The sequence below is a fragment of the Labrus mixtus genome, chromosome 14 (assembly GCF_963584025.1).
Source record: "Labrus mixtus chromosome 14, fLabMix1.1, whole genome shotgun sequence".
Taxonomy (NCBI): Eukaryota; Metazoa; Chordata; class Actinopteri; order Labriformes; family Labridae; genus Labrus; species Labrus mixtus.
Window position 1 is genome coordinate 17,689,323 of NC_083625.1, and position 27,352 is coordinate 17,716,674.

The 27,352-nt window shown below is 40.3% G+C and overlaps 1 protein-coding gene across 2 annotated transcripts in view; it reads left to right on the forward strand.

Annotated features, from left to right (window-relative positions):
• The window catches only part of LOC132988288 (unconventional myosin-XVIIIa-like), a 67,617-nt gene extending 40,897 nt beyond the window's left edge, over nucleotides 1-26,720 (forward strand). The window contains exons 25-45 of one of the 2 annotated variants that reach the window (XM_061055598.1): nucleotides 3,563-3,706; nucleotides 3,875-3,964; nucleotides 4,047-4,166; nucleotides 4,275-4,392; nucleotides 5,545-5,672; nucleotides 5,815-5,969; nucleotides 6,741-6,864; nucleotides 7,010-7,210; nucleotides 7,530-7,640; nucleotides 9,092-9,196; nucleotides 9,372-9,518; nucleotides 9,717-9,830; nucleotides 10,745-10,861; nucleotides 11,344-11,427; nucleotides 14,620-14,757; nucleotides 15,585-15,770; nucleotides 15,868-16,007; nucleotides 16,724-16,768; nucleotides 21,889-22,011; nucleotides 22,617-24,027; nucleotides 26,579-26,720. In XM_061055598.1, coding sequence (XP_060911581.1) covers nucleotides 3,563-3,706; nucleotides 3,875-3,964; nucleotides 4,047-4,166; nucleotides 4,275-4,392; nucleotides 5,545-5,672; nucleotides 5,815-5,969; nucleotides 6,741-6,864; nucleotides 7,010-7,210; nucleotides 7,530-7,640; nucleotides 9,092-9,196; nucleotides 9,372-9,518; nucleotides 9,717-9,830; nucleotides 10,745-10,861; nucleotides 11,344-11,427; nucleotides 14,620-14,757; nucleotides 15,585-15,770; nucleotides 15,868-16,007; nucleotides 16,724-16,768; nucleotides 21,889-22,011; nucleotides 22,617-24,012 — 3,786 coding nt within the window. In that variant the 3' untranslated portion in view covers nucleotides 24,013-24,027; nucleotides 26,579-26,720. The remainder of the gene's footprint in view (nucleotides 1-3,562; nucleotides 3,707-3,874; nucleotides 3,965-4,046; nucleotides 4,167-4,274; nucleotides 4,393-5,544; nucleotides 5,673-5,814; nucleotides 5,970-6,740; nucleotides 6,865-7,009; nucleotides 7,211-7,529; nucleotides 7,641-9,091; nucleotides 9,197-9,371; nucleotides 9,519-9,716; nucleotides 9,831-10,744; nucleotides 10,862-11,343; nucleotides 11,428-14,619; nucleotides 14,758-15,584; nucleotides 15,771-15,867; nucleotides 16,008-16,723; nucleotides 16,769-21,888; nucleotides 22,012-22,616; nucleotides 24,028-26,578) is intronic. The other variant, XM_061055597.1, reaches the window with a different exon arrangement.
• The last annotated feature ends 632 nt before the right edge of the window (nucleotides 26,721-27,352 follow it).

Sequence of the window (27,352 nt, forward strand, 5' to 3'; positions counted from 1 at the left end):
CCTTTTCAAATTTGAACATGACATAGGACCAGATCTAATAAGAATAGATGACGTCCATGAATTGCACAGATATAGCAACTGCAATCTGTTCTGCACTGTTTGCTCTTGTTTTGCACCTTTGCTCTGCGCGGAGCTGCACTCTGCACCCTAAGCTGAAGGACCTGTTTTATAAATGTAATGTCAATGTTTAGAACAAAGCTTCCTCTCTGTGGGGGCAAAAAAACGTGCATCCTCGTGCGTAAAGGCTCCCTATAACTGTTTGTCAGTACATATTGTTGCCCACAGAACAAGGCTAGCATTTTTCTTTTTTTCCAGGCTGCAAACCTAGCTAACCAGATAAACTTATTTGAACAACAAGTAAAACTGAACATTCTGTCTCTAATTCTTTAAAGCACAGTACCCGGCCCATTCTAATGCCGTGTGGGGCTGTGCATCTTGGTGCATGTGTTTCACTGCTTTGATATTCTCCAATAACACATTGTTGAACCTGAGTCTTTCAGATAATGGAAATACTTCACTGATCATATAAAGCCTGAGAAGTTTGGTATTCGTATAACTCTAGAAAAATATCAATCTGACTTTGTGAATTGTGAGGCTGCTATCTGCAGTCAAGTGTGAGATTGAGACGTAGAGAAATCAAAAGTTTGAGGTGATGCTGAAGAAGCCATGCTCTAGTAACCGAAGTATGCTGGACTTTTTTGCTCTTCTACTCGTTTATACGTCCAGTATATGCTGTACAGTACTTTCGCATCGTGCAATTAATATCTGAAGGGCATCTTTCTCCTCTTGAATCTCATTCTTTTTGATGTAACTCCTGATTCAGTTTGTCGACCCCGGAGTAATGGAACAAAACGCAGGGCTGTGGTGGATTATTAAGTGACTTTCATCTACCCATCTCTCCATGTGGAAGATTTACAGAGTGCGCTGCTGTTCAATTTGAGAATAATCATCATATAATAACAGCCAATTGCACCCTCGCTGTTACCCTGTTTTTGTGAAAAGTGATTGGGCTTTATTGCCTCTTGCTCTGATCGGAGTATCCTTTCATACCAAGTACTGTACACCAGATGATAATTTGCCTCAGTAAACATTCCTGATGAGTTCTGGTGAGTGAAGCTTTAGGCACTTCCTGGTTGATGCATATGGGTGTTGTAGAAAGTCACGAGTTCCCTTGATTAATATTACCTGGCATGTTAACCTTGTAAACTGGGCCAAGCCCATGTGACATTAAATGACAAAACCACATGTTTTTTTCCCTCCTTCATCTGTTTCCTCCAGGGGACAACATGACATTTTCAAAGTATGTTATATTGTCTCAGCAGGCGCTCAGGGCATTGAGTGTTTTGTCCTTTAGGAATCAGAAACACGTTATTTTATTTTGTCTTTTTGCATTTGAATCCGTGTAAAGGAGCATATATAAGCAAAACTCTTACCTAATCATTCTGACAAATCTCTTCTTTGCAAAATTTCCCACAGAAAGGTTGGATGTTTCTTAAACATACAGGGGCTTCTGAATGATATCTATTATCTTTTCCAAGAGGTGACTCATTGTGCTATGTTGAAATACAATAAAACCTAACATTCTGCACTTTTGTTGATATTGTGATTCTGTTGAACTACTCGTAGCATTGATACAAGGCAAATATTCTCATCTCAGTGCTCCTGAAATTCTCTTAAAATCTCAGGAGTGTATATGTGAACACGGCTTTATATTACAGTACTTATTTGCGCATACACTGAAAGCACATCTAGATACTGTAAATGTAGAATATTGAGGAGGAGAATTCAAAAGCACATTTTTGTCTCAATGTTGGCTCACTATCCTAATTCACATCACACTGCCTCACAGCTGTCACACCCTTTTGATGTGATATGAATACCAAACGGCTTTTCCACGGCGCTCATGTGGTATAATCTTTTGTTTGTTTTCTATTCATTTTTGACTAAATATGACAAGTGAGACCCGCTTAAATCTCCTGTCAGAGATTTGCTGCATTTTGCTCTGTGTTAAGGCTTTCACTGTGTGACAAATCCTAATTGGTCATAGAGAGTACCTTCAGGGCGATATGTACCTGATGCTGAGAATTGTGTTGCTCTAATTGGGTTTGCCCATAATCTGCTGCTGCTGCTGCTGCTAGAGAGCCTCATGCATAAGCAGCATGGAAAATGTGTAATACTTGGAATTAGCTGCCAACATGTTTGATTTAATTAATCAAAAATTAGCTTCCAGCCTTGGAACACACTCTGCAGAAACTCTCTGGAGGAGGCTGGCAAGTCCTGGGATCGCTGCTAGCCCAAACACAGACAATATAACACAAGAATGAAGAGGGAAATGTTTTTCAAATATTGTTCATCAGGGCCCAGGATGATATGGTAGCAGTAAATTAGTTTTATAAAGTATGTATTCCACTGAGTAATTACAATTGTGCTTAATTCTTGGCATATTCTTATGGTCCTCTGGACATAAGCGACCTGCCATAACTTTGCAATATGCTTTGTATTTACACTCAAAATCTACTTTGAAATGCTGTATTTGACCAAAGGCTGTATCAAACATGAGCAAAGTCTCACGGATGTCATCCATTGGTGTTGATGCTATCTACAGCTAACTTTCGATCAATCTAGAAACAGGAAAGAGGTGGAAATTAAGAGGCCTTAAGCCTAACAAACAGCTATAATGCTCAACCTCTTTCTAAATTATGCAAAATGATGCATAACCCTTAGCCTTAGCACAACATTCGTATTCCTCCGCCTGCAGTGCACTGATCAGCTGTTAGGGTGTATAGTGTTGATAGTTATATTCTGAATTTTGATCATACTGAATCCAAGTTTGCGATCATTTTAAGCAACAAATGTTTAAAGATTATCCCGCTGACACAGTACAGTAATGGCTAACATTTGTCATTCTAGCTCAGTTTTCCTCTTCAACAGTGGACACATTGTGCTTTTTAATCAAGTAAATATATTGTGGAAAAGAAAAGGGCTGAGAATTTTCTCCATATAGTCTACATTTACCCCATAGTGGTAATTTGACTGGGTTTTTTCTTACAGCTAAATTACCTGGTATACCTGTCTGCAGCGATGTATAGCCTAGCTTTCATGTTGGCACTCCGGCCTGTGTCTCAATAAAGGGGCCATGCTGATCAGCATCTTCTATGGCTAATATACTTAATATTGACATGAATTTAAAAATGAGCTATATAGGACTTAATGAGCATTCCTTGACTTTGGCAGTCAGCCTCAAGTGGACACCCAATAAACCGCATTTATTTGCACTTCTACCTACAGTATGCTCCATTTTCAACACAAGAGGTTGCCACTTGTATTTAACACTATGTACAGGAACTACGGCTAAATTACAATAAATATCATATGTTGTCTTATTGTTGGAGCAATATTGTATTAAGAAAACAATTTACGACATAGGAACCATAAGAACTATGCTGGTATTACACTACCTTAGTTTGAATCTATGCTTCTGGGAGTGTAAATGACAACAAACACTGAAGTTCCAATACTGCTTCTTGTTGGTGACCTGTTCTTTGTGTCTTTGAATCATTAGATTCAGGATCTAGCCATCCGATGCATCCAGAAAAACATCAACAAGAACCGCGGCGTGAAGGGTTGGCCATGGTGGAAGCTCTTCACAACTGTCCAGCCCCTCATAAAGGTCCAGCTGACCGAGGAGCAGATGCGAGGCAAAGACGTGAGCTGCTTTTTCTGTCTGATACACCCCTACTTAAAGATTCCACGCTGATGGACTGAGGCATCGCACTTGTTTATTGTTGTGTGTTTGGTTCATGTACTACTTAATGGAACGCATTTTTACCTGTAATATAAAATGTAACCTGTGAAGCTATTTTCTGTGCTCCAGGAGGAAATCCAGCAGCAGAAATTGAAGCTGGAGAGGGTGGAGAAAGAGCGAAATGAGCTGAGACTGAACACTGATCGATTGGAGAGCAGGGTGGGTCTCTTCGCCTGTGACAGTGCAAGTTACACTCTTCTGTTTTAGTTAAATATTCTCACACTTTTCTCTTTATGTCCAGATTGCAGACTTGTCGGCAGAACTGACTGATGAGAGAAGCACGAGTGAGTCAGCGTCTCAGCTGTTGGAGACAGAGACTTCAGAGAGACTCCGCCTGGAGAAGGACATGAAGGACCTTCAGGCACATACCCCTATTGATATAAATAGAGTTTGCTACTACATAATATTAAGACAGTGCTGATTCTGACAAGCTCTTTTTTTGATTGACGTGCTAATATGTGTGTTTCAGGCTAAGTTTGATGTCATGAAGAAGCAACTAGAATCCCAGGAGATGGAAGTGATTGAGGCTCGGCTCATGAAAACATCTGAAATCAATGGGGAGATGGATGATGATGATGAGGACTCTGGTTAGTTGAGCTCTAAACCCAACTAAGTTTTCATTTCTATACCCTCAATATGAAGGAAACAAACTTTGAGGATTTGACTCTTGGCCATCCATATTTTTTAAACATTTGTTTTCAATTCCCTAATGAATTGTTCTTGATTGGGACGCTTCTTGTCCAGGCCTGCCTACTGGCCATAATTTCCTGAACGGTTCATTCATACCAGCATTATGTGCACAGTCTGAAAAAATCTCCCTACACTAATTGTAGCTGTGGGAATTTTTAGCTTTGTTCAACCGCTCCAGTAGGAGACATGGCAGTGAGACTTGGTCACATCTTGCATAATGCTATTAAGTATTTTTTTCCAAGTTAAGGATGTACCGCTAGGGGATTATGATGTTCGCTCCTAGGCATACAACTAATGCCTGTTGCCAATTGGTCCCCACCTGCTGAGAGAGAGACCTCCTGATGAGGGCATATTGTCCGTGAGAGTTAAAAAAAAAAACTGTGTCCCTACTCCCCTTCAACCCAGCTCAGCAGGCAACCCATTACAGAGCATATCAGAATTCTGAGATGAATGAGAAAATAATCGTTGGGATCAGAGCCGGTGGCCCTGCAAGTTGTCATTATGCTATATATATGCTAATGAGCAGCACTGATCGAGGAGCCGGTGTTGGTATGTGAAGGAGAAATGGACAGCCTCTAAAATGATAAGGCTTGGAAATGAACCTGAACCTGAATGTCTGCCTGGCTGCTGTTATACTTCTGATAGCCCTTGACAGCTCCAGAATTAGGGTCGGCTAAGAACTGTGGAAAGTGCCACTTAGACATGTCCTTCTCTAACTACTATTGTGGTGTGCTCGGAATTCTTACTATAGGTTTATCCAAGATTAGAGCTGAGACGCGGAGGCTTCTTTGTCGTTTCCTGTCATGTTTTTTGACCTCATGCGGTCGGGATTTGATGAAAGAAGTTTTATTTCCTGAAAGATTGTATTATTTCGGTTCTTAAATGTGATAACCATCGAAGCCAGTGCAGTGCACTCCTTAATCCACAGCATCCATCATGTCTGAGCTTTTGAGCCTTTCTGGCTGTACACCCCTGCTATGCTGTCCTTAGAGGCGGGAGACTTGCAAATGTCACTCGGACATTTTCTGAGTTGTTTGTCTTTTCTCCAGGAGGCGAGTGGCGGATAAAATACAACCGAGCCATTCGTGAAATGGACTTTACAAAAAAGAAACTCCAGCAGGAATTTGATGACAAGCTGGAGACAGAGCAGCAGAGCAAAAGACATCTGGAGAGAAGGGCAAGAATCTTTTGTTTTTTACAACGTTTGATTTCAACATGTGATAATCACACGCCTGTGGCCACTTTGTAACAGTGTGATGCAATAAGCTGCATTGAAAATATAATACAAATTTGTGTATGTGTGTGTGTGCATGCTGCAGATGGCTGATTTGCAAACAGATAATGAGGATGTGCAGCGCTCTGTGCAGCAGCTGAAGAAGAAGTGCCAGAAACTGACGGCAGAGCTGCAGGACACCAAGCTGCACCTAGAGGGCCTACAGAGCCGCAACCACGATCTGGAGAAGAAGCAGAGGAAGTCAGTTCCTTTGTCTTGTCTGTGATTCTTTCTATCGTTCAGTCTACACCTCTCCCATAAAGAAACATGACAGAGAACATACTGCCCATTTCTCCTCAGAAGGCGTGGCTTACACACACTCAGACCCATCTAGAAGAGCACCCATGTTTTCTTTCATTTGAACAGTGACCGAGATGTTCTGTAATCTGTGGAATTGCATTAGCTGAGAAAATGACTCCGACTTTAAGCACTCAAGAAGCTATCGCCGTGGCAGAATGTGATCTCTCCCCTGTGGCTAATTGAAGATGCTCTGTGGGTGAAATTATTTTCAGCTGCGCTTCAGAGAGAAAAACAGGGAATTACAGCGAGCTGACAGCATGAAACACTTAGCTGTTAAGTTCACTAACCATAAGTGTTTCTGCCCGAGACAATTGAAGAAAACATTTTGCACATTATTACTACAGAATAGTAAATTGATGGCTAATGGAAAGGGATAAAAACAGATGTTAAAAATGGAAAAAGTGCTGAAGTGATGTCGGGCTCCGTGTTGTGGATGAATTTATAAACCAAAAATATACAAATTAACAGAATTAAGGTTAAAATTTTATATACAATTAATAAAGCTGGTTGAATCATGTACCTTTTTAGTCAATGATATCTCATATAGCCTTCATGTTGATGCAAGGTAGCAGTAGTTTACTTACTCTTTATCCCAATGGAACTTTAGCCTTATGTAACCAACTTTGTGATTGTCCTGAACTGTGTGTGTATCTGTGTGTGTGTGTGTTCCAGAGTTGACCTGGAGCAGAACCAGGCTCAGGCTGAGGTACAAAGAGAAAGGAGCCAGAGGGAGAAGCTGGCTCGAGAGAAAGACATGATGACCGGGGAGATCTTTAACCTCCGCCAGCAGCTTCAAGTAAGCTACTTTACACTACTTATTTAACATGCGCTCTGATGTCCTTTCTCAGGGACTACTTGTCTGCTTTCTTTGCTCTGTCTTGACACAACAGGGCTCGTCCAGATGTGAGCTCTACTTTGTCTTTTTTTTTTTTTGCCCGCAGGACAAGGACAGTGAATTGTCTGCCGTGAATATGAAGGTGCAACAGCTGGAGGCAGAGCTACAGGATCTGTCGTCCCAGGAGTCTAAGGATGAAGCCTCACTGGCCAAGATCAAGAAGCAGCTCCGCGACCTGGAGGCCAAGGTGAAAGACCAGGAGGAGGAGCTTGATGAACAGGCTGGAACCATCCAGATGCTGGAACAGGTAAAGAACATGTGGTGCTGATGCTATATTTCGTATTAATTTAGAAAAATAGGAGTGAAAAGCTGCTAGAGTGATGCTTTTAAGTGTTTCAAAACTAGGACATTTATTTTCCTAAGTTAACCAATAATACATCTAATAATACAATAAATGATTCAACAATGGTTTGTGTCTCATTTTCAGATATTGGCAGATATTCAGATGTCAATTAGGAAGAAAACAAACATGATCTTGCTAATTTTTTAAGTTTCTGGCTATTCAAATTCTGTGCTTGTGTATACATTTCATGGTTTTTATATGCATGTCCTCTACGTGTACTCAGGCTAAGCTGCGGCTCGAGATGGAGATGGAGAGGCAGCGGCAGAACCACTCTAAAGAGATTGAGAGCAAGGATGAAGAAGTGGAAGAGATTAGGCGGTCCTGCAGTAAGAAGGTTGGTGCTGCTCAGTCTTACTATTACCTATTTATCCAATAGGTCTCTACCATGAATACAAGGTTCATCAGGCCTGGTTGAGGCAGCACTAAGACACACACACATGCATTCTTAAATGTGTGACAAAGTTGATTACCTGTACATATTCTTTTAAAGCTGAACTTAAATATCTTGAATTGATTATTTGAAATTATTGTTTGATTTAGAGTATGTCATTTAAAAGAATGCTGTAGTCATCAGAAAAAGGGCAGAGAAAGCACATACTGCCTGTGCAACTTACAATAAACAAAGATAACCCAAGACAACAACCGTTAGAACACATCGGCAGCTCAGTTAGTCGAGTTGGTCGTCTAGACACCATAAGGTTGGGGGTTCGATCCCCAGCTCCTGTAGCTACATGTCTGATGTACTGACTGAAACTTTACATAGCAACCTCTGCCATAAGTGTGTGAATGGGAAGATTTGAGTTGTCAGAAGACGAGATAAGCACTATACTAGCTCAAGTTCATTTACCAGTCACATCAAATCATGCTTAGAGACATAACAATAAAAACATAGTAAATATGAATTAAAAGTCTAAAGGCTGAAATGACTCTGAAAGACATTCAAAAAGTTGTGCATGGACTGGTTCAACAGGGGTTAGCTGTTGTTCAGCAGTGTGACTGATGTTGGAAGGAAAGAGAGCTTGAATCTTTTACAGTTACACTTAAAGGCTCGGGAACGTCTGGTTGTATACTGTACAATTCATTACATCAAATGATTATATTTTTAACGTTCAACCTAAAAAAATTAGTTTGCAGTTGTTTCTATTCAAAAGTAATTATTCCTCAGATATCAGATATTTTGATATTTTAAGTTGCATATCAACTGTGGGTTTATTACTTACAGTAGATGACAGTGCTCCTGGTTAGATGCTTACAAATACAGACATTGTTTGGTTAAAATAATGGTAGTGCCATTAGAAAGGTTTGTCTGACGTCAAGTTAAAATGGTGAAAGTATTCGAAAATATAGTGTGCACTTAAAATGATGTCTGAGGGACTTTTTCAGGCCAGGGAAAATATGCTTTGATCCAAACTCTGTCAACAGTGTTACATAAAAACTAGTTTATCTATCCAGCTTCTCAAAACAAGGGTCAGACCGACCCCGTCTTCTGTGGATAATAAACGAAATACTGAAGAAGTATCTTATATAACCCAACTTTAAAAAAAACCAAAACGAACTATCCCTTCAAAAGTAAAACAATTGAATTTGATACAATGTTACTTTTTAGTTTGAAAGGCATGTTGATGTATCTGTTGGCTGGCAGATCTGCTCAGGGGGATCTGTGTGTCTGTGACGTGTGTGTGAGCAGCGTGTCTAACAGGATGGTCGACGGTGTGTTTTGTCTGCCTTTGTTTATCACCCATCATCTGTTTGTGCATCCTGACACTCTGTTCTCATGTCCTGCAGCTGAAACAGATGGAGGTGCAGCTGGAGGAGGAGTATGAAGACAAGCAGAAAGTGTTGCGTGAAAGGAGAGAGCTGGAGTCCAAACTGCTCTGCACCCAGGACCAGGTACATCCATCACTCTGCCCCTGGTCTCTGTCAGTGCAGTCACGATAAGTGTGCCACTTCTTTTGATTGAAAAGAAACTGTCTTTGAGTCTCGAGAGGTGCTGCTGTTGGTTTTTCAAAAGAAGATGGGGAAATTGAAAATACTGGCTGGAAAGGTGTGTTTTCTCATCAACCAGGTTGGCCAAAGGGATGTGGAGACAGAGAAGAGGCTGAAGAAGGACCTGAAGAGAACCAAAGTCCTTCTGGCGGATGCACAGATCATGCTGGACCACCTTAAGAGCAACGCCCCCAGTAAGAGAGAGATCGCCCAGCTCAAAAATCAAGTACGGTACAAATGGATGGATGACACCTTGTGATACAGAATAAAAAAACAAAAAAACACATTTTGAGAATAAAAATGATGAAAAAGTGAACAAATCTGTATTCCTCCTCAAAAATATGATACATTCTTGATTTTGGCTTACTAACATTTGTCCCTAACCTCCTCTCTGGTTACTTTTCCATCCTCCTGCTTCTCACAGTTGGAGGAGTCAGAGTTCACCTGTGCCGCTGCAGTAAAGGCTCGAAAGAGCATGGAGGTTGAAATAGAGGACTTGCATATCCAAATGGAGGACGTGGCCAAAACTAAGCTGTCGGTGAGTTCTGACATCTGTTAGTCGTGTGTCCTGAGGGTGCAGTGTACGAAGTGAAGAGTGGAACTTCACTAAAATGGTTACAATGACTCTTGTGAGCAGGTTTGAAAGCTAATTAGTTCTCCATACGTTGCTAATACAATACTTTTTTGTGTGGTTTCATCATCAATCGTGTGTTTAATGGAGTACATTTATGCATAATGAAATATACCTCCCTTTTTCATCTCAATGCAGAAGCTGATTTTCTTGATAAATAGTGAAACTGTTTGAGTAAATATTTACTTTGCTTCTTTTTTTCTTCTTTTCTTTAATTAAATGAGAGTTTTTTCCTATCAAATTAGCACTCTAAAATGCATAAATATGCACACATCATCGAGCCATAATAAATTAATAAATGCCCTTTGGCACAAATCTGATTTTAGCATTTTGCTCTAATGGATAAATAAGCTTTGTCGTCTGCTCATTAATGGCTGTCTCATGAGAGTACTGCATTTCAGACTCCACACTGACGGTGTTTGTGTCTCTGGGGACAACACACACATCACTGTGTCCCCGTGCTGTGCTTGTTAATTGCTGCATTTATGGCAAGGGAAAGTCTTGTAAATGTCTCAGATTAGAGAATGCATATTGAGGGCCTGGGCCTTCCCCCCTCTGAGCACAGAGGATGAACTCTTAATAGGACACCACCAGTATGCTGCACTGGCTGCACTTTTTCTCGCCTAAATGAGCCAATTGATTATCTCCAATTGGTCTCATCCCGCAGCCAGAACCCCGTCCAGATTGTGTTTCACCGCCATTAGATGAGATTCCAGGGCTGCTACGGCTTCGCCAGCTAATGACCATTTATCATATTCAATAGCTCATGAATAAAAATCCTGTCATTCAGTGCTGTGTGTCCTTCTCACTGTGTACCTCAGCTGGAGGAGCAGGTCAGCCGCCTGCAGAGAGAGAAGAACGACCTGCAGTCTCGTATGGAGGAGGATCAGGAGGACATGAATGAGCTGATGAAGAAGCATAAAGCTGCAGTTGCCCAGGTAACTCAACGTGCCTTACACCTCAGTGAAACAGTAATTAATTGGCACGATAGAAGAAGTAAAACAGACCATGACACAGAACCTGAAAGTGTTGTAGTGCCTTTGATTATTCCTGTTTGTTTAACTGTTGAAAACATTGTAGTATACCATATTGAACATTAATGTTACATTCTATTCTTCTCTGCATGTGTAAGCAGAGTGGCTTTGAGGTTTGGAGGACATATCCCCCTCTAAACACAGTGTGTGCTTTGCAATCAGAGAGATGCAATCTGTTCGACAGCAGATCACGTGACAAATTCTTTGGCAAGGACATATTATTTTCATTAACCATGTACATTAGAAGGGATATAATTTACAGGAAATTAAAGCATACATCACCATTTACACCTCCAGTCTCTTAGAAAACCCTCAAATATACCATTTGTTCTATGTTTTTTTTTTACTTTGTGTGATTGTGTGTGTTTTTTCTGTGTGTGAACTAGTCTGCCAGGGACTTGAGCCAGATCAGTGACCTGCAGGCCCAGCTGGAAGAGGCCACAAAGGAGAAGCAGGAGATCCAAGAAAAGGTAAAAGGATGTGTTCAGGGCACTCTAAAGTGGCTGCCAAAAAACCCCGCCTGCAGCCTAAACGCCTCTCTCTGATTAGACTTCAGCTTTTCACAGAGTTTCTGATTATTCCAAACCAAAAAGGCCTAGTTTTTCAGGCGCTTTTATTTTTTTTCAAAATTGCAATGCAATTTGCATTTAAATTGTGGGAATCAGCAAAGATTTATAGTAAAGGGAGATTTTTTTCTTTTGCCTCTCAGTACTAATATTTAAAAGGAAGGGTCGTGTTGGTAAGCTGAACAGGTTGTTTCCATGGTTAAACCATGAGATCAAACTTGAAGCACTCATTCTGTTCCTTTCAGTGATTATATTTAAACCTGCTTCTGTCTCAGAGATTTATCACGATAGATGTTGTTTCTGTCATTCTCGTTCCAAAACTTGTACTAATCGGCAATATCAGATATTAAAAGATGGCAATTGGAAACCAGTATGAAAACACTCTTGGATGATGTGGTTTGTTAGCTCATCAGATAGCATTACAGATGTGATTTGATGATCAGGAAAAATAGGAAATCTCATTACTGTACGCTGGCCATTTAATGCTTGACTCACACAATTATTTCAATCAAACTGAGGAAGTGTGAAGGTGCCGTGTTACCCTCACTCCATGAATAAAATAGCAGAGACTTATTTTAATCTGAAGCACCTTAATGCTTAATGCCACTTTTGTAGTTTCTAGTGTTTCTGCTCACCAAGACACACAACCACAGCACTATCACGGGAAACAGGTAGCCATGTGAAAATATCTTGTGTGTCAGTCCAAGTAAAATGATCCACCTTCGTGGACATTTGAACCAAATACATGTTAAAATTAACATTTTGAACACTATTAATAAACATTTCATTTGTTATTTTCAATCATAGTGGTCAGAAACGAGGCCCCTATTAGTATCAACTCTGGCCTTAAACCATGGTCACAAGAGAGTCTGATGTACGTACTGTAATTATAACTGACATTAAAGCTACAATGAAGAGTTCATGGATGGTAATCAAACAGACTGAAATTAATACTGATGCCTTTATATGACCTACAATAGTAAAGCAGATCATTAGTAACATGACTGATTTTTTTTATTAGTAATTTTCATTGCTTGTAAACACTGGGCTGGGTAGGTGTCAAACAGGCAGTAATAGCCTTGGTTTACGGTTTCTACAGCAAAAAATGACAGTGACACGATTACAAGGAAAAACCTATGCATGACACCTTTACTTCTCAAGTAGCTGTTTTCAAAAGTACAAACAAAGTGAACTACAAAAGAAAAGGTTTTGAGATTACTTATTCTTAAACTCTACTATAAACTTGGAATAGAAATGATCAAACTAGCAAAGCTGTACTAACTCAGTGGCTTCCTTTAACTTCCTTATTTAGCTTATTTCTACCCTCACAGGTTTACTCACAGTTTGCTGTGCTTCAGTTTTCAGTGGAATGATTGTAGGTTGGAACAAACATGGATTTGTGGGGTAAAAGGTTAATGCACCTGATTTAGGCTTGTGTTGATAATAAGTGCGTTTTAAAATAATAGTGCTTTTCATAACCTCTAACACTTCATGCGTGTCATGCATTAATGCATCCTCTTTTACTCTGTTGATTTGTTTTGGTAAAATGATTTTCCTCCAGGCTGTTAAAGCTGGAATTCATCGGTATATGACAATCTTTAGTGTGTGTGTGTGTGTGTGTGTGTGTGTGTGTGTTTGCATGCACTTTACACACATGCCTTCCTGTAAGCATTGATATGCAGTTGACTAAACAAATCAAACCATCTGCCTTGAACAGAATGTCTTTCAAATATAATTACACTAAAGGACAGAATTGAGCTCTTGCCACCCTCTAACAGCAGACCCTGTCTCTATTAGATTAAGCTATATATGCATGCCAAATCTCTGCTCCTCTCAGTTATATTCAAGGCCCACCCATCAGAATATTTTTGGCTTCGCTAGAGACACTTTGCAGGCTGTGAGGCATTGTTAAAACCTGCCAGAGGAGGCGGTGATAGCCGTCTAAAGCATCTGACCTTGAAGTGGTTATCTCATCCTCAGTAGGAGGGAAATCTGGCTTCTTTAGTAATATCAAAGGAGAACTCCAAATCCTCCTTGTCTCAGAAGCAAAGTCCCTCATTAGGTGCCATGCCACCCTTTGGGCCGGTTTTTGTTGTGACATATCTTTCTTCCTTTTATCAGTCATGAGAAAACGATTCGGATGGAACAAACGTGCTTTGCATGTGGCTCAGGTCTCTCTGAAGGCCTGTGAACTGACTGTGACTATGTTTCTCAACCCCAAGCTCTCCTTCTGACCATTCATAGAGGCAGAGCCTATAATTCAGACTGGATGCACCATTTTTACACATAGCAAAATGGATACAATTTACACCAAAAGATGGAAAAGGTGTATTAGAATTCCAAAAAATAACATCAGTTGCTCCTATTTGATTGTAAACACGAGTGATAGGAAAGGCTGAGGTCAAATTAACGGGTTTAAAGGGATACTTCACCCATTTGCATTAAGCTTTGTATCATTAGAAACCTGGTAGTATTTTTGAATGGTCGTGCATCCCTCCCTCATTTTCTCCTGAGATGGGAAATCTTTGTATTTCTAAGTCTGAAAAGGAGCTTCCAGTGACGCAAAATGACGATTTTTGCGTCACTGGAAGCTGTTGCGGTTAGCGGGGTGAAACTACAACGCTAGTTCCTCATATTTTCGACCACTGAAGCTACAGACCAATCACAGATCAGTGGGTGGGAACTCACTCCCAGAATCGAAACTTAACGTCCGCCATATTGCTTGGAAGCTATGCTAACAGGCTCTATGGAGAAAGCTGATAATGACGCCAGGACTGCCGCTGGCCGCAGCAGCCGAGACACAAGGCCTGCCTGTAAATATGTCTGTAAACCTGACCTTAGTGGGAGTGGCCTGCGGTGCAGTGCATTCTGGGATTTGGTGTCTTTCATCCACATGAGCCAAAAAGACACTTTCTGCCTTTTCTCGGCCAAGAAGGCACCAACTTCAAAATGTATTTCACATTTCTACTACATATATGACCCAATGTCAATACAGATTCATGTTTCAACGGGTGAAGTATCCCTTTAAGTGTAAGCTTGTCCTCATGGAGTGATTGTTAGTGTTGATGTGTTTGTATGTGTGTGTACCTCCTGCAGGTTCATTCCCTCCAGAGCCAGCTCGAGTTCCAAGAACAGTCCATGGTGGAGAAGTCTCTTGTGTGCCGTCAAGAGGCCAAGATCCGTGAGCTGGAGACTAAGCTGGAGTACGAGAGGACACAGATCAAACGATTGGAGGTGGGATAATTCTTTATGACTCCTGAATGTAAATGACATGCTATCAGAGTCAAAGGTTACTAAGGTTACATTTATGTTTGTATTAACCAAGAGGAAAAGAAGATATCATTTGAGCACATGATGATTTATGTTTTTGACGGTTTGCTACTAATAACATCTACCATGGAACAAATATATCCAGATCTATAGCTGAGCAAATTGCCATATTAAAAATGTTAAATTGTTACATCTTTATAGTTCTTGTATGCTGTTTTCACAAGAGGAAGGTATTTTATCTTTATATTAAGCAACTGGTTAGTATGTTCACAATTTCTGCTGAACTGATCAGAATAAACTTAGGGGTAAAATATGATGCATATAATTATATATAATTTCAAAGTAATTATTGGGCCTTTCTGCCTTTATTAGATAGGTCAGCCGAAGAGAGACAGGTAATGTTGGGGGGAGAAAATGGGGAATGACGTGCAGTGCATGGGGCATGCGACGAAAACCGCTAGGCTACCTGCACCCCATGATACAAAGGATAAGAAAAGGAAAATTATAGCTAGAACAAGCTTGCACAAAAATAATCAACAGGATGATAAAATCTGTTACTGTCCAGTATCATGTCTTTTGCACCAACAATATAACATCACCTACTTAATATTAAATAACAGTTAATACTCCAAAGCCCACATACAATAGATACCTATTCTGATCTATTGGTGAGAGCTAAACTATGATTTTTCCAAAAAAGAACTCACTTAGAAATCTAATTGTGTCACTTTGCCTTCAATCTACTAAAATTAACAAAAAAAAAAGAAACATTTTCTTCATTTTCTCGGCAGAGCTTGGTGGGCCGTCTGAGGGAGAACCTGGAAAAGATGACAGAGGAGAGAAACCAACGCATCGCAGCAGAAAACAGGGAGAAGGAGCAGAACAAGAGAATGCAGCGGCAGATAAGAGACATGAAAGAAGAGACGGCGGAGCTGTCCAAGAAGGAGGCCGAGGCAAGCCGGAAGAAGCACGAACTGGTAAGTCTTTTAGCTGCTGGGACAAGTGATATGATTCACTGGAGCTCACCCAAGAGGAGGTGACCATGCTTCTACTCTGCTGCGATCTGTTCACCAGGAAATGGACATTGAGAGCTTGGAGGCGGCAAACCAGAGTTTACAAGTGGACCTCAAACTGGCCTTCAAGAGGATTGGTGACCTGCAGGCTGCCATAGAGGACGAGATGGCGAGTGATGACAATGACGACTTAATCAACAGGTACAGGACAGCTTTTAAATATAGACAGAAAGACGCCACAGTTGCCTTTCCGTTACAATATGTGCCTTAAAAATCAGGAAGCCCACATCTGAGTACCAGTGCATGTTATCTTTAAATTATCTGTGCCATCACTTTTAAAATCCTACTTTTAAAAGAAATGCCTTTTATGTGATTCCCTGTGTTTTTTTAGTGTGTTTAATTATAGCTCTTTATCACTCTTGAAATGTGGTATATAGATACATTTTATTAATAACTATTAACTATAGTATGAGCTGTTCTTTTCTTCGATCACCTGTTAATTGCTAATGTCTAACGTTTTTATATTCTGAGTCTTTTTTTTTTACAGCTTTTGGGCTCTCTCAATAATTCAGCTCAGCTCCTCTGAGCTTTAGTCTCACTGCTGCTTTCCTCTGTTTGGTTACCTATCCTTCTTTGCAAAGAGGTTAAAGGTTATGTTGGCTCTGAATCCGAGCCCACTGAGGTAAACACAGCCTTCAATAAAGCAGACTTCTTAAAAGGATGACATTACACACATCATGTCAGTCTGAAATGGAGGCTAGAGAGAACATGAGTGGATTTACAGAATGACTGCTTTACAATGGGTGGTTCTTTTATGTGTTCTGCATGTGTAAATGCAATTTTTTTTTGTGTATCTCACCTTCTCTGTTTGTCCCTTTTTTCCCTTGTTCTCTTTTTGGTGTCTACACTTCTGGCAGTTTGCAAGACATGGTGACAAAATATCAGAAAAGAAAGAACAAAACGTGAGAATGAAAAAAAAAAGCATCCTTTGTTTTTGTCATAATGGTTGTTTCCAATTTTTTTTTTTTTTCACACTCATTTCAGCCACAGGAGAGAATAATGCAGTATTCCTTATCCTACAGTCAGTTTGTTTTTTTCACAACAACATTGTGAGGAGAAGCAATTTTAAATAGAATGGAAAGCTATGTCTGTGGTATACATCACTGATAAAAGCTCGGCTGAAAGGATGGACCAGTGTTGCATTTGGTTTCATTATATTTTGTGCCAAGCCTCTGGAGGTCTGTACACTGCCTGCCTGCCTCGTTGGACATTTCAGGCTTGTTTTTTTTTTTCTCTTAGAGTAACAAAAGGAAAAAGTAAGCACACAGTATGTGTTTCTGACTGTTAGAAGAAAAATAGACAATGATTATAAATAGACTGTAATGTTAAAAGACTCCCTATCCTTTCAGCTGTTCTGACTGCTTTGGAAGTACTACCAAAATAAAATAAGGAAGTGTAACAGTCCTGTGATAATACTGCACAATTGTCTCCACGAATATTAATACATCAGACACCATGCTTTTTAAAAGATCTTCAGTACCATTATACACCTTCATCATGCATTTATTTGGTACAGAGATTAAAGCTTTTTACCGTCTTCTGCTCTTCTGTGGTTCTCCCAAAGCACGTGCAACAAGTCAGCATCTCACTGAGTCTGTGTGGGAAATACAATGCAGGGTGTTTTTCAAAATGTAAGATTGTTCTGTGAAGTTAGAAACATGATGATTAAAACTGATTTATGACAAGATTTGCTTAAAGAAATTCAGAAATCAGATCAATAATTTGGATTTCTTTTTTTACCCATTACTTCCCTATGTGAAATATTGCAGCCATTGTTTGTTCTGACTTTCTTTTACACATTACAAAAGAAATGTATGAATTAGACTTTTCTAATATTAATAACTGTAAAGACTCAAAACAAACCAAACCGCATTTTAGAGATAAGTATTTAAGAGCAATCTAATTTACACAAACATGAGGTCCGTTTTTAGGAGTGAAAACTCTTGTTGTACACATTTCCAAAGTCATAAAGTTAATAGATGACCTGTATTGTGACTCCTTTACAACATTAGTATGGTAGGACTTAGTTACATGTGCTCTGGAAGACCTGATGCTCGCTTGTGTGTGTGATTGTGAAATAATTGCAGCACACACTCACTTCATGTCCATGGCTGCAAAGACAGTAAGTGGACATCGTTTGCACGGTGCATGACTGATACGTTCTCATCTGATCTCATCCACTGCTTTTCATGCATGCAAATACTCCTCTAAGCCAATCTCATTTCACAGTGCTGTAAAACATTTAACTTTCAATACAAAAGATCACCTTGTCCCTCATTTCAAATGTGAAGTCATTGATCGTGAATGTTAAACGTGTTCTCTTGACTGACTGAATCCCATTTTCTTTTAGTCAAAAAACAGTGAAAAGGAACTTTTGTGCCATGTCAGATAATTTAAACCTTCATCAGAGCGTATTAAAGGAATGTAGTCTTTAGTTGGTAGCAGAGATACCCGTCCATAATTCTCTTCTTTGACCTGTGATTGCTTTTTCAAAGGAGACATGGCGTCACGCTCTCTTATCACCTTGATTTTTTTTTTGTAATCCAATTTTCATCAGGCAACCCGTGTGTATCATTGCTCTGCTTTTCTTTGTGTGCAACTCAACGAAAAGAACAATGATTTTTCATGTTTACGTGATTGCATTTTCCCCTCCCTTGACATCATTTCATTAGCAGCACCGGTGAACATTAATGGAGGAGGTGATTCTTCTTCTAATTATGAAGTGGATTTTCCAGATGATTTACATTATTATTCTAATTGTTTTGTACTCTGTGGCTGCAAAACAGAGGCAACAATAGCTGGATTATTGCCATTTAGAGGAAGATAAGACTAGTTCAATTATTTAATATACTAAGCACAATGTGAATGCTTCCCTCAGTACGGACTGGCAGGAAAAGGGGGCTTTCTTTTACCTTTGTAACAAGGTACTAATTATCCTGAGTCACAGGTGAATTACACCACAGTGTGAAGTGTACTCTTTTTTTTGTTAACATAAATGAATGCCCTATGCTCTTTTTGTCAGAAGTTAATTAGCTCATGTTGAACAGATTCCAACAAAATATGGCACTGGAACTACAAGTGCTAAACTGATAGAACCCAGCCATAAGAGATGTGATGCTGAGCGTAAGTATTTGTGACAAAGATTTACAACCAGTGCAGGCAAATTGTCAGAAGCTATTAATGTTCACTTCTAAATTCTCAGGGCTTGTTGGTATCTGCCAGCCTCAGGACTGGTTAGCTAGAAGTGCGGGGCCAAGGACAAATCGTTTGTGACACCATTTGCACAGTATTCAATTGCGAGCCACCTTCTATTTCACATGTGTGTGTGTTAGGGGGGAGATCATTTTGGCTGAGGTCTGGTTTCAGTATTTTGTTGTGCAATATATCATGTTAAAAGAGTCAAGGTATCACGGAGAGGAAAAATGGGCAGCATGTGTGATCAACGTCCTACGATTAATGAACATATTATCTTTGTTTCTGCGGGATTTTGTAGCTTTTAGTTAGCATGCAGCAGAAAATGAAAGCATGATGCATAATAGCCGAACTTGGACCCACAATTGTATCTTGCAGCTTTCAAACAGGGATCTCTTATGGAAAATGATATTAACAGGCCATTTCTTTTTGACCATCATTATGTCTCCTACAGAACGCCTGGTTGATGATGAGAAGGTTAAATATGTTCATGCCCATAGAAAGCTTAAGAGCCTGAATATCCAAGAATCTTTTTCCTGTCTGTGCACACTCCCTCGCAACACTCTCACACACCACCATCTTTTTTGTTGTCGTGTTAAAACAATAGCTTTTAGGCAACCCACCAAAAAAAAAAAAAAGGATTGGAAGGAGGAAACTTTGTTCTCTGAGAAAACATGATGGAAAATGTGACATGAAACTTGATGACAGAGGAAACATTGTGCTGTTCATTGGGACACCTACAAAAGATGGATGGTGTGCGATGTGAACAAATGACAGAGCTCAGCAGTCTGGCTGTCATATCGCTCCACTTTGAATATCCTGTTTGGTCTTTTAAGCCTTTTTTGCATCATGTTTCAAGGCTCAGATAGATAAGCTTGTCCAAGATACAAGATCTGTAACCTTCTCCGCTGTTTCTCATTTTTAATGACAGTCAGCTGTCTGTACACAACATGCTATAAACTGACAATTTAGTGATAAACAAGTCAAACATGTAAGATTGATGTGAGTTGAAAGTTGTCCGTAGATAAGACTATAAATAATAGTATAGATGAAGTCTGTTATAAATCAAGAGGAACTGAAAATCGCTGCTGTTCTACAAAAACCCTGTCACTGCTGCCTGCTACAGCGTGTTTAATATACAGTGCATTGTCCTGCGCTGACACCCAAAACAATAGAATGGAAAATGTAATTTTTCTCTGACAGTGCTTACCATGGCAACACAAGTCCAATGTAGCTGAGGCCCTACAAAACATATGCATGTAAATGTTTTTTTTAAACACATCTTGTAGCCAAAGAAATGCCAACTTCATTCACTAGCAAGGACCAAACAACAACAGCATGAGATATTTCATGATAGATCATATGAATGATGAGACAGAGGAATGTATGTTGAGGTAATGATTATGATTGAAGAGGATGCTGTCGGTTGGGTGGTCTGGGAGAATGGACTGAATACTCAGGGCAGAGGGGAGACTCAGGATAGGGGTTCTGTCTCATGCATAATTCTGCCCGAGCTGAGCAAGGCCAGACTAGTCCTAGAAGTAGACAAACAAGATGAAGGGATGAGGAAGGAGGATGGATGGATGAGGGGCAGTAAGGGAAGGGAGGGTGGGTTGAAGGTGGCTTGTCAGGTAACTTAATTTTATACAACACCTTTCAGACAAACATGTAGCCTAGGGCACTTTAGATAAGAACAATTAAAACAAAACAAATGGAAATAAAAAAATCAACAACAATTGAATTCTGAGAGAATAAATTGTGACCAAAGGAAAATGAAGATAGATATCAAAAGATAATAATAATTAAAATGTTTAAAAAGACAAATAACCACCAGATATATATTTAAAAAAAAAAACGTAGAGGGTTAGGGTTATCATTATAAAAAAACACTCTTAGGTTTAAATATTCAGTAACACAGAAGTAAGCACTGTTTTTCTAAATAATCACAGATGCACCCTGATGCTTGTACTGATTTAGAGGCTATTGCACTTCTCATTGTTCTCTGTCTACATTTTCATTGTCATTTTTTACCTTTTAGGTCACTGCAATGCATAATTCAGAAAATCAGCCTGTATTTGACATGGATGAGGATTGACCTCATCCAGGTTGGATCTTGCGAGCTTTTTTCATGGAGATTCACCGGTCTCTGTGTATTGATTGTTGTGTCAAGCGTAGGGCCACAGGGCTGTCTCATGGCTCCACTCCAATAACAATCAGCAGGAGCAGGTGACATGCCACACAGATGCTAGCAGCCCGGAACCAGCCAAACAAGTTCATTATGCACCGTACAGCTTCATCTACATTGTGCCTTGGGAATGCATTGACTAATTTATGTGTGGTCCTTGTCTCATAAAAACCTCTAACCTGTTGCTATTATTGCACCTCAGGATCATGCCTACCTCTATGCTTGGGTATCTTTTCATAAAACTGACCCCTATTAATATGAAAATATGAATACAACTGTGATATTACTAACAAAACACTTTCAATTTGTTTAAATTAACCATTCATCTCCCTGTGTGGCTCCTGTCATGGTACACTGCAAAAATGTGCACATAACAAGTCATTGAGTCTAAATTCTTGTGTTATAATCTGACTAAATTGATTCTGAATATTCACACAAGACAGATTAAACCACTTAGTATCAGGAAGCTGAGTGAGGATTTGGGAAAACCGTTCAATGAAGTAAATTTGCATTTGGATTTAGTCATCTGATTAAAACGTTTTTTGCACTTGAAGGTGTCAAAATGACTTGTTAGGATCATTTTTTGTGCTTGTTGGGTTGGAGTCTCAGAATCTTCAAACTCTGGCTGATTTTTTTCCTCCACAGTGGGGATGACACAGAAACAGACTCGGAGGTGGAAGACCGTGTGGACGGAGTTAAGTCTTGGCTCTCCAAGAACAAAGGCTCGTCAAAGACCACGTCGGATGAGAGCAGTCTGAAGAGCACCAGGTTAGTACTCCCAACATTTTGAATCATTGCAGCTAAGCATGTGCTTCCCTGTTGTTAAGCGGGGAGAAAAACTTCCCCTCTTTCTCAGCCTTGAAAAGGCCCAGGATTACCTGGGGCAGTTTGTAACAGAAGGATGGGTATTTCATGTGATTAGGTGTCATCGCTCTCTCTCTCTCAGTAATCTGTCTAATGACAGCAGGCGGGATAGGGAAGCAACTGCTGTCAAATTTATTGAAGTGGCCCATGGCCAGTTGGCATGCCTGCTAAATGACATCTCTGCCACAGTTAGGCAGATTTCTCACTGGTTGATTTCCTCACTTACTACAGTGTACACTAAACATAACTGAAATATAAAGAGATATTGTATATGTTCCATGACTCTAGACTGGTTCCACGGATAAAATAAAGAAAACTGATTTTTAGTCTGACATTACAGATATGTGTTAAGATACCCAAACTTAAGACTCTTCTGATCAATCTGGTGACATTTAAAGCTCTTCATAAAGCAAAAAAAAAGGAGCGATGACATTGGGTTTGGTTTCTGATTTTCAATTTTTATGTTTGTTGGTTGTCTCTGCCGTCAATTGTATTGCATATCCCTTTAGAAATGCAGCAAATGCAGATGCTAAAGACGATAAAGAAGCAAAAGACAAGACGAATGATGGAAGTAAAGAGGGGAAAGACGTAGAGCAGAACAGATCAGTGTCTGTCATGAGTTCCCTGAGCTACAGGAAGCGCTCCAACCTCAAAGACTCCATAGGAGGCAAAGGTGATGAGAGCTCCCTGTTTAGCACTCTGAAAGAGCAACCTGACATACCGGACCATGCCTCCATGCGCAAAGCCAAGTCCAAGTCCGGAGACCTCCAGGAGGATTGGAAGAAGAGCCAAGCACAGGAAGACTTAGACGATAAAGGCTCTGTCATCTCCATGGCTTACTCTGAAGCCACCAGCAGAGCCAGGAAGGGCTTTGAATCCCGCTGGACTTCCCGCAGTAGCCCTGAATTCGATAAGGACTCCATGGTGTCCTCTGTGGCTCCCAGCAGGATGTCCACAAGGAGGGGATTGTTGGACATGGATGATGACAATAAGTCCACTATCAGCAGCGTGAGCCGCTCTAGTCCACGCTTGCTAAATCGTAGCTCCTCTTGGAAAGACGAACGACGCAGTAGCTCTCGCCTGTCCCTCGCTCGCAGCTGTGGCCTGAGTGAATTTGGCCTGCACGTAGATGATGACGATGACGACGATGGCCAAAGTGTGGCTTTTACCGAAGGGGGAACTTCATCTTTCAGTCCTCGTTCCCTCAGTCGAAGCTTTTCTAACCCGCCTCAACCCCGCACCTCAGACAATAATCCAACAGAGTTGTCAGACATTAAGACCGTCACCCACCGCAACTACCTGGATCCTGATTTGGAGGCTGCAATTAATGAGGTGCTGAGCTTCAAACCCATTAAGTTCAAGCGCAGCAAGCTTGAGAAGTCTAGTAGTGAGGAAGAAGATGCAAAGAAAGGTCCAGGAAGCGAGGAAAGCAGGAAAAAGGGAGATAACGACGGGCTCGGTACCAGTTCATCCGGCCTGCTTCGATCTGCATCAGGTTCTGCTCTGGACTACAATCGACCATCCAGCATCATGAGCAGCAGCAGCTCCCGCAGCCGCAGAGATAAGAAAAGTAAAATCTCTCTCTCAGACGACTCTTCATCAGACGATCGTCAAAGCAGAAGAAGCTCAAGGGGGAAGGGGGGGAAGAAGTCCAAGAAGAGATCCAAGAAGAAGCCAAGCGAGTCAGAGGATTCCTCCTCCTCCTCCTCCGAGTCGTCAGAGTCCTCATCCTCTGACTCGACAATCTCCTACCGCAGCTCCAACAGTGTCAAAAGGAACCCAAAAAAGCCATCTGATGATGACGATGAGGAGCCTAAGCCGCCCAGCAAGAAGGACACAAAGAAGAAGCAAAAGAAGATGGATAACTTGGTGATGAAGTACCTCTACAAGCCTGACAGTGACTGATACCAGCAGTGAAAGGTGATGCTTGTTGTGTGATAAACCAGGAGCCTGACATTACTGAAACAGAGACTAATGGATTTTTCTCTTAATGTACTAACTTTGTTTGCTGTGCATGAATGTCCGCACTGATTCGACGTGAATAATCCTTGTGAAACACTCGTCAGTTAACGGTTTCTGCTTATATATACAGGATCTGTTGCCAGGCGACAAGAGTGTTGGTTATGGACGTGTGCCGGTTTGTGTTTGTAGCTTGTGGTCCGAGCACTAATGACCAATAGAGTTGAGTTATATTTAGTTGAACTGTTCCCATTGAGAACAAAAGAGGCACAAGCGGTCAATTCCAGAAACACTGGATATCATCTTCAGATAATTAAACCATTTCTTTCTTTAAATGTCTGTGAACACATATTCAAATATAGTAGCAATTGACATTCTGGTTGTAAATTTCAAATGTCATCTGTTCCACGTTCAACAGATATGTTTCTGTGATTGCAATTTACTGACAATTACTTTCTCTCAGTGTTGCTTCAAGGTTTATTCTTCCCACTTCTGATCGTTAAAAGCATTGCATTTGAATACCACTCAGACAAACTATTGTCGAAAAAGCGGTTTTACTTCCCTGATTCCATTTTGCATAGATGGATTGCATCTCTGCAAATGGAATTGTTTCTCCTAATGTTGTGACTGATGCTGTTTTGAGTACACATATTTGAAAGAGAATGTTTCCCTGCGGCTGTTCTTCAAGCACAAAACAGATGCTGGCAATTAGTAAAAAACCCAAATGACACCAGTTTTTGTTTTAGCATGTTATCTTAGAGGAGTCTTCAAATGTGTGACATGACTTGATATTACTTCATGTGGGTACTTTGCCTCACAATTAAAATGCTAAGATTGGCTGGAAGCTTCATGAGCCCATCTATTTTACGAGTAATTGTTCTGACAATTTAAGCATCTCTGACTGGTTCATTTTGAAACATGCAAGGCAGCATGTCTGAGGGTTACTTTGGTTCATTTGACCTTAAATATACCACCTGTCTTTTTAAACCAAAGCTGGCTGTTTGCTTTAGCACTACAAGATGGATGAATTTAAGCTGAGGGAACAAAATCTGAATAAAGGCACACTGTAGGTGGTCATTTTCCCAATGCAATTGTTATCAAAGCTATACTCATGACACTTCACCCCAGAGTAAAAAGCAATGTTTCACTTCAGAGTCTCATCTTTAGGTCTGTCATCTTTAACACATCTGCAGAGCTTCCACTGTACCTGTTTGCCAAAAGCACTGCTGTCTCACACACAACGTTTGACAACATCTATAACAAGAAGTTGATATAAACACTTCATTTAAACATCATTTCATTCTCATGGTAGATTAATAACATTTCATTTTAAGGTCTTAGTCAAAGATGTCATTATGGGACTCATGATGTTTCTCCGGGTTACACAAGTAACAATGAGGTATAAAATAGCAGTGTTGCTCACATGCTATCCTGCTTTTATTGGTGCTTTAATACCTTCTGCCGCATTCACATCACTTTTTGGTACATTTGGAATAAAATTAATTTAGAACATTTGAACCTGGAAATCACCCACAAAAATGCAGGTGAACGTAAATTGTGATCGTCAGCTCCCATTGGAAGGTATTCATCTGCTCTGTCAGCGATTTTCTCGGCTTACTTACACGTTGCAACACCAAATAGTAGCAGCAGTCACTTCTTAGAAGACAACATGCAGCAGTACTTTCAAGTGTCAAAATATGTTGCTTTCAGATTTTGCATAATTGATATAATAACATCTGTAGATTATAATAAGGATAGTTGACAGTTCCAGTTATGTGGACGTTCTTGCTATAAAGAACAGCAGAGGTCAGTGGTCATGTCAGTGTGGGAGTAGGAAATCTCTGCAATCACTGAACTTATCATTCCAGCAACATTATTCAAGGATGTAAAGCTCTGGTTCTAAGTGACCTTTAACCAGTGTGTTAGGGAGAAGCAGGCTCCAACATGGAACACAGAATAATTGCCAGCTGAGGTAGAAGTTACTTAGCGCATCAGTGCTGAATTAACCCTTTGCATGACAAAACCCATGTTTTATTTTCTCCCTGGTAATTACACCAACTATCTACTATCAAACAATGTGCTGCTGTTAATGTGCTGCTGTTAATGTGCTCCTGCATGTCGATTGTGAATGTTAACGAGACGTTTGTGGCTCTCCTGTTTGGCTAAATGTAGTCCAGGGACATTTCTTGAAATCATTCCATAAAGGTTTTTCAGCACGACCATGCACAAAGAATATTAGTAATGCCTTTTTGCAAATGCAAATTGAAAAATAAAATGTTAGTTTGCAGCCATGATAGCAATGTGCACATAAGCTATTCAAACCTCAGGGGCGCCGTTGTTGGCTGCCTGGGGAAGATTGTAATCTCGTAGCCTAGATTGCTTGTGGTGTCCCATGCCAACATTTTTTTTTTTTTTTTTTTTTACAACATCCTACACCTTTCAGTTTTGTTTCTACAGTCTGCAGCCGAGTAATGACATAATGTTGTGTCTGTATGTCTGTTGACCCTTATAGCCCTCCTGTGTGCAGTAAACAGCCGGGTCTTGGCAGATCGGATGAGGAGGATGAGGCGGAGAGAGACTCCAGCAGGCAGTCACTGAGACAGAGCGACAGCGATGGTGCATTGGTGGAAAGTGCGACGTAAACCAAAATCTGGTCACCTTATGCTCTAAGTGACAACAAACACACAAAGGAGGGATGTGTGTTTTTGTCCTCAACATTGACACCTCTCATCAGTCTGCAAGAAACAGGCCAACTGCTTAAACAGGAGAGGAAGGAGAAGGATTAAGAAGAAATCCTGTTTTAAGATCATTCATCCTGGACCTTTTGCTGTATTACTAATATTATGTCAATGAATGGATTGTTTGTTCTGCGGTTAATTTGTTCTTTTTGATATAATTGAATGCAATATATTGAATAAGTTGAACAATGAATTGAAGTCGGGCTCTTTCAGAAGAACGTCCTGCTGCTACCTTACTTTTAAGAGCTGCCTTTCAGGCAAATTTAAGCTCTCCTCTGCACTCTCCGCTCACTCTTCACGTAGCTCTGCCAAGAGGATTTAGATAAGCCCGCTTCTCCAAGAAACCTCTGACCAACTATTAAGACTGTTCTTATCTCTTCCCCATTACTGTGGACTAACGCTATAGGAGGAATTAACCCATTTTCAATGAATTATCATGCAGTAAGTTGACATGTGGCTCTTGTTCCATGTTCAGATAGCCATCGTTTGGAAAAAAAAAAGAAAGATGTGTTTTAGAACACAAATCATCAAAGTCAAAATAGTGCTGG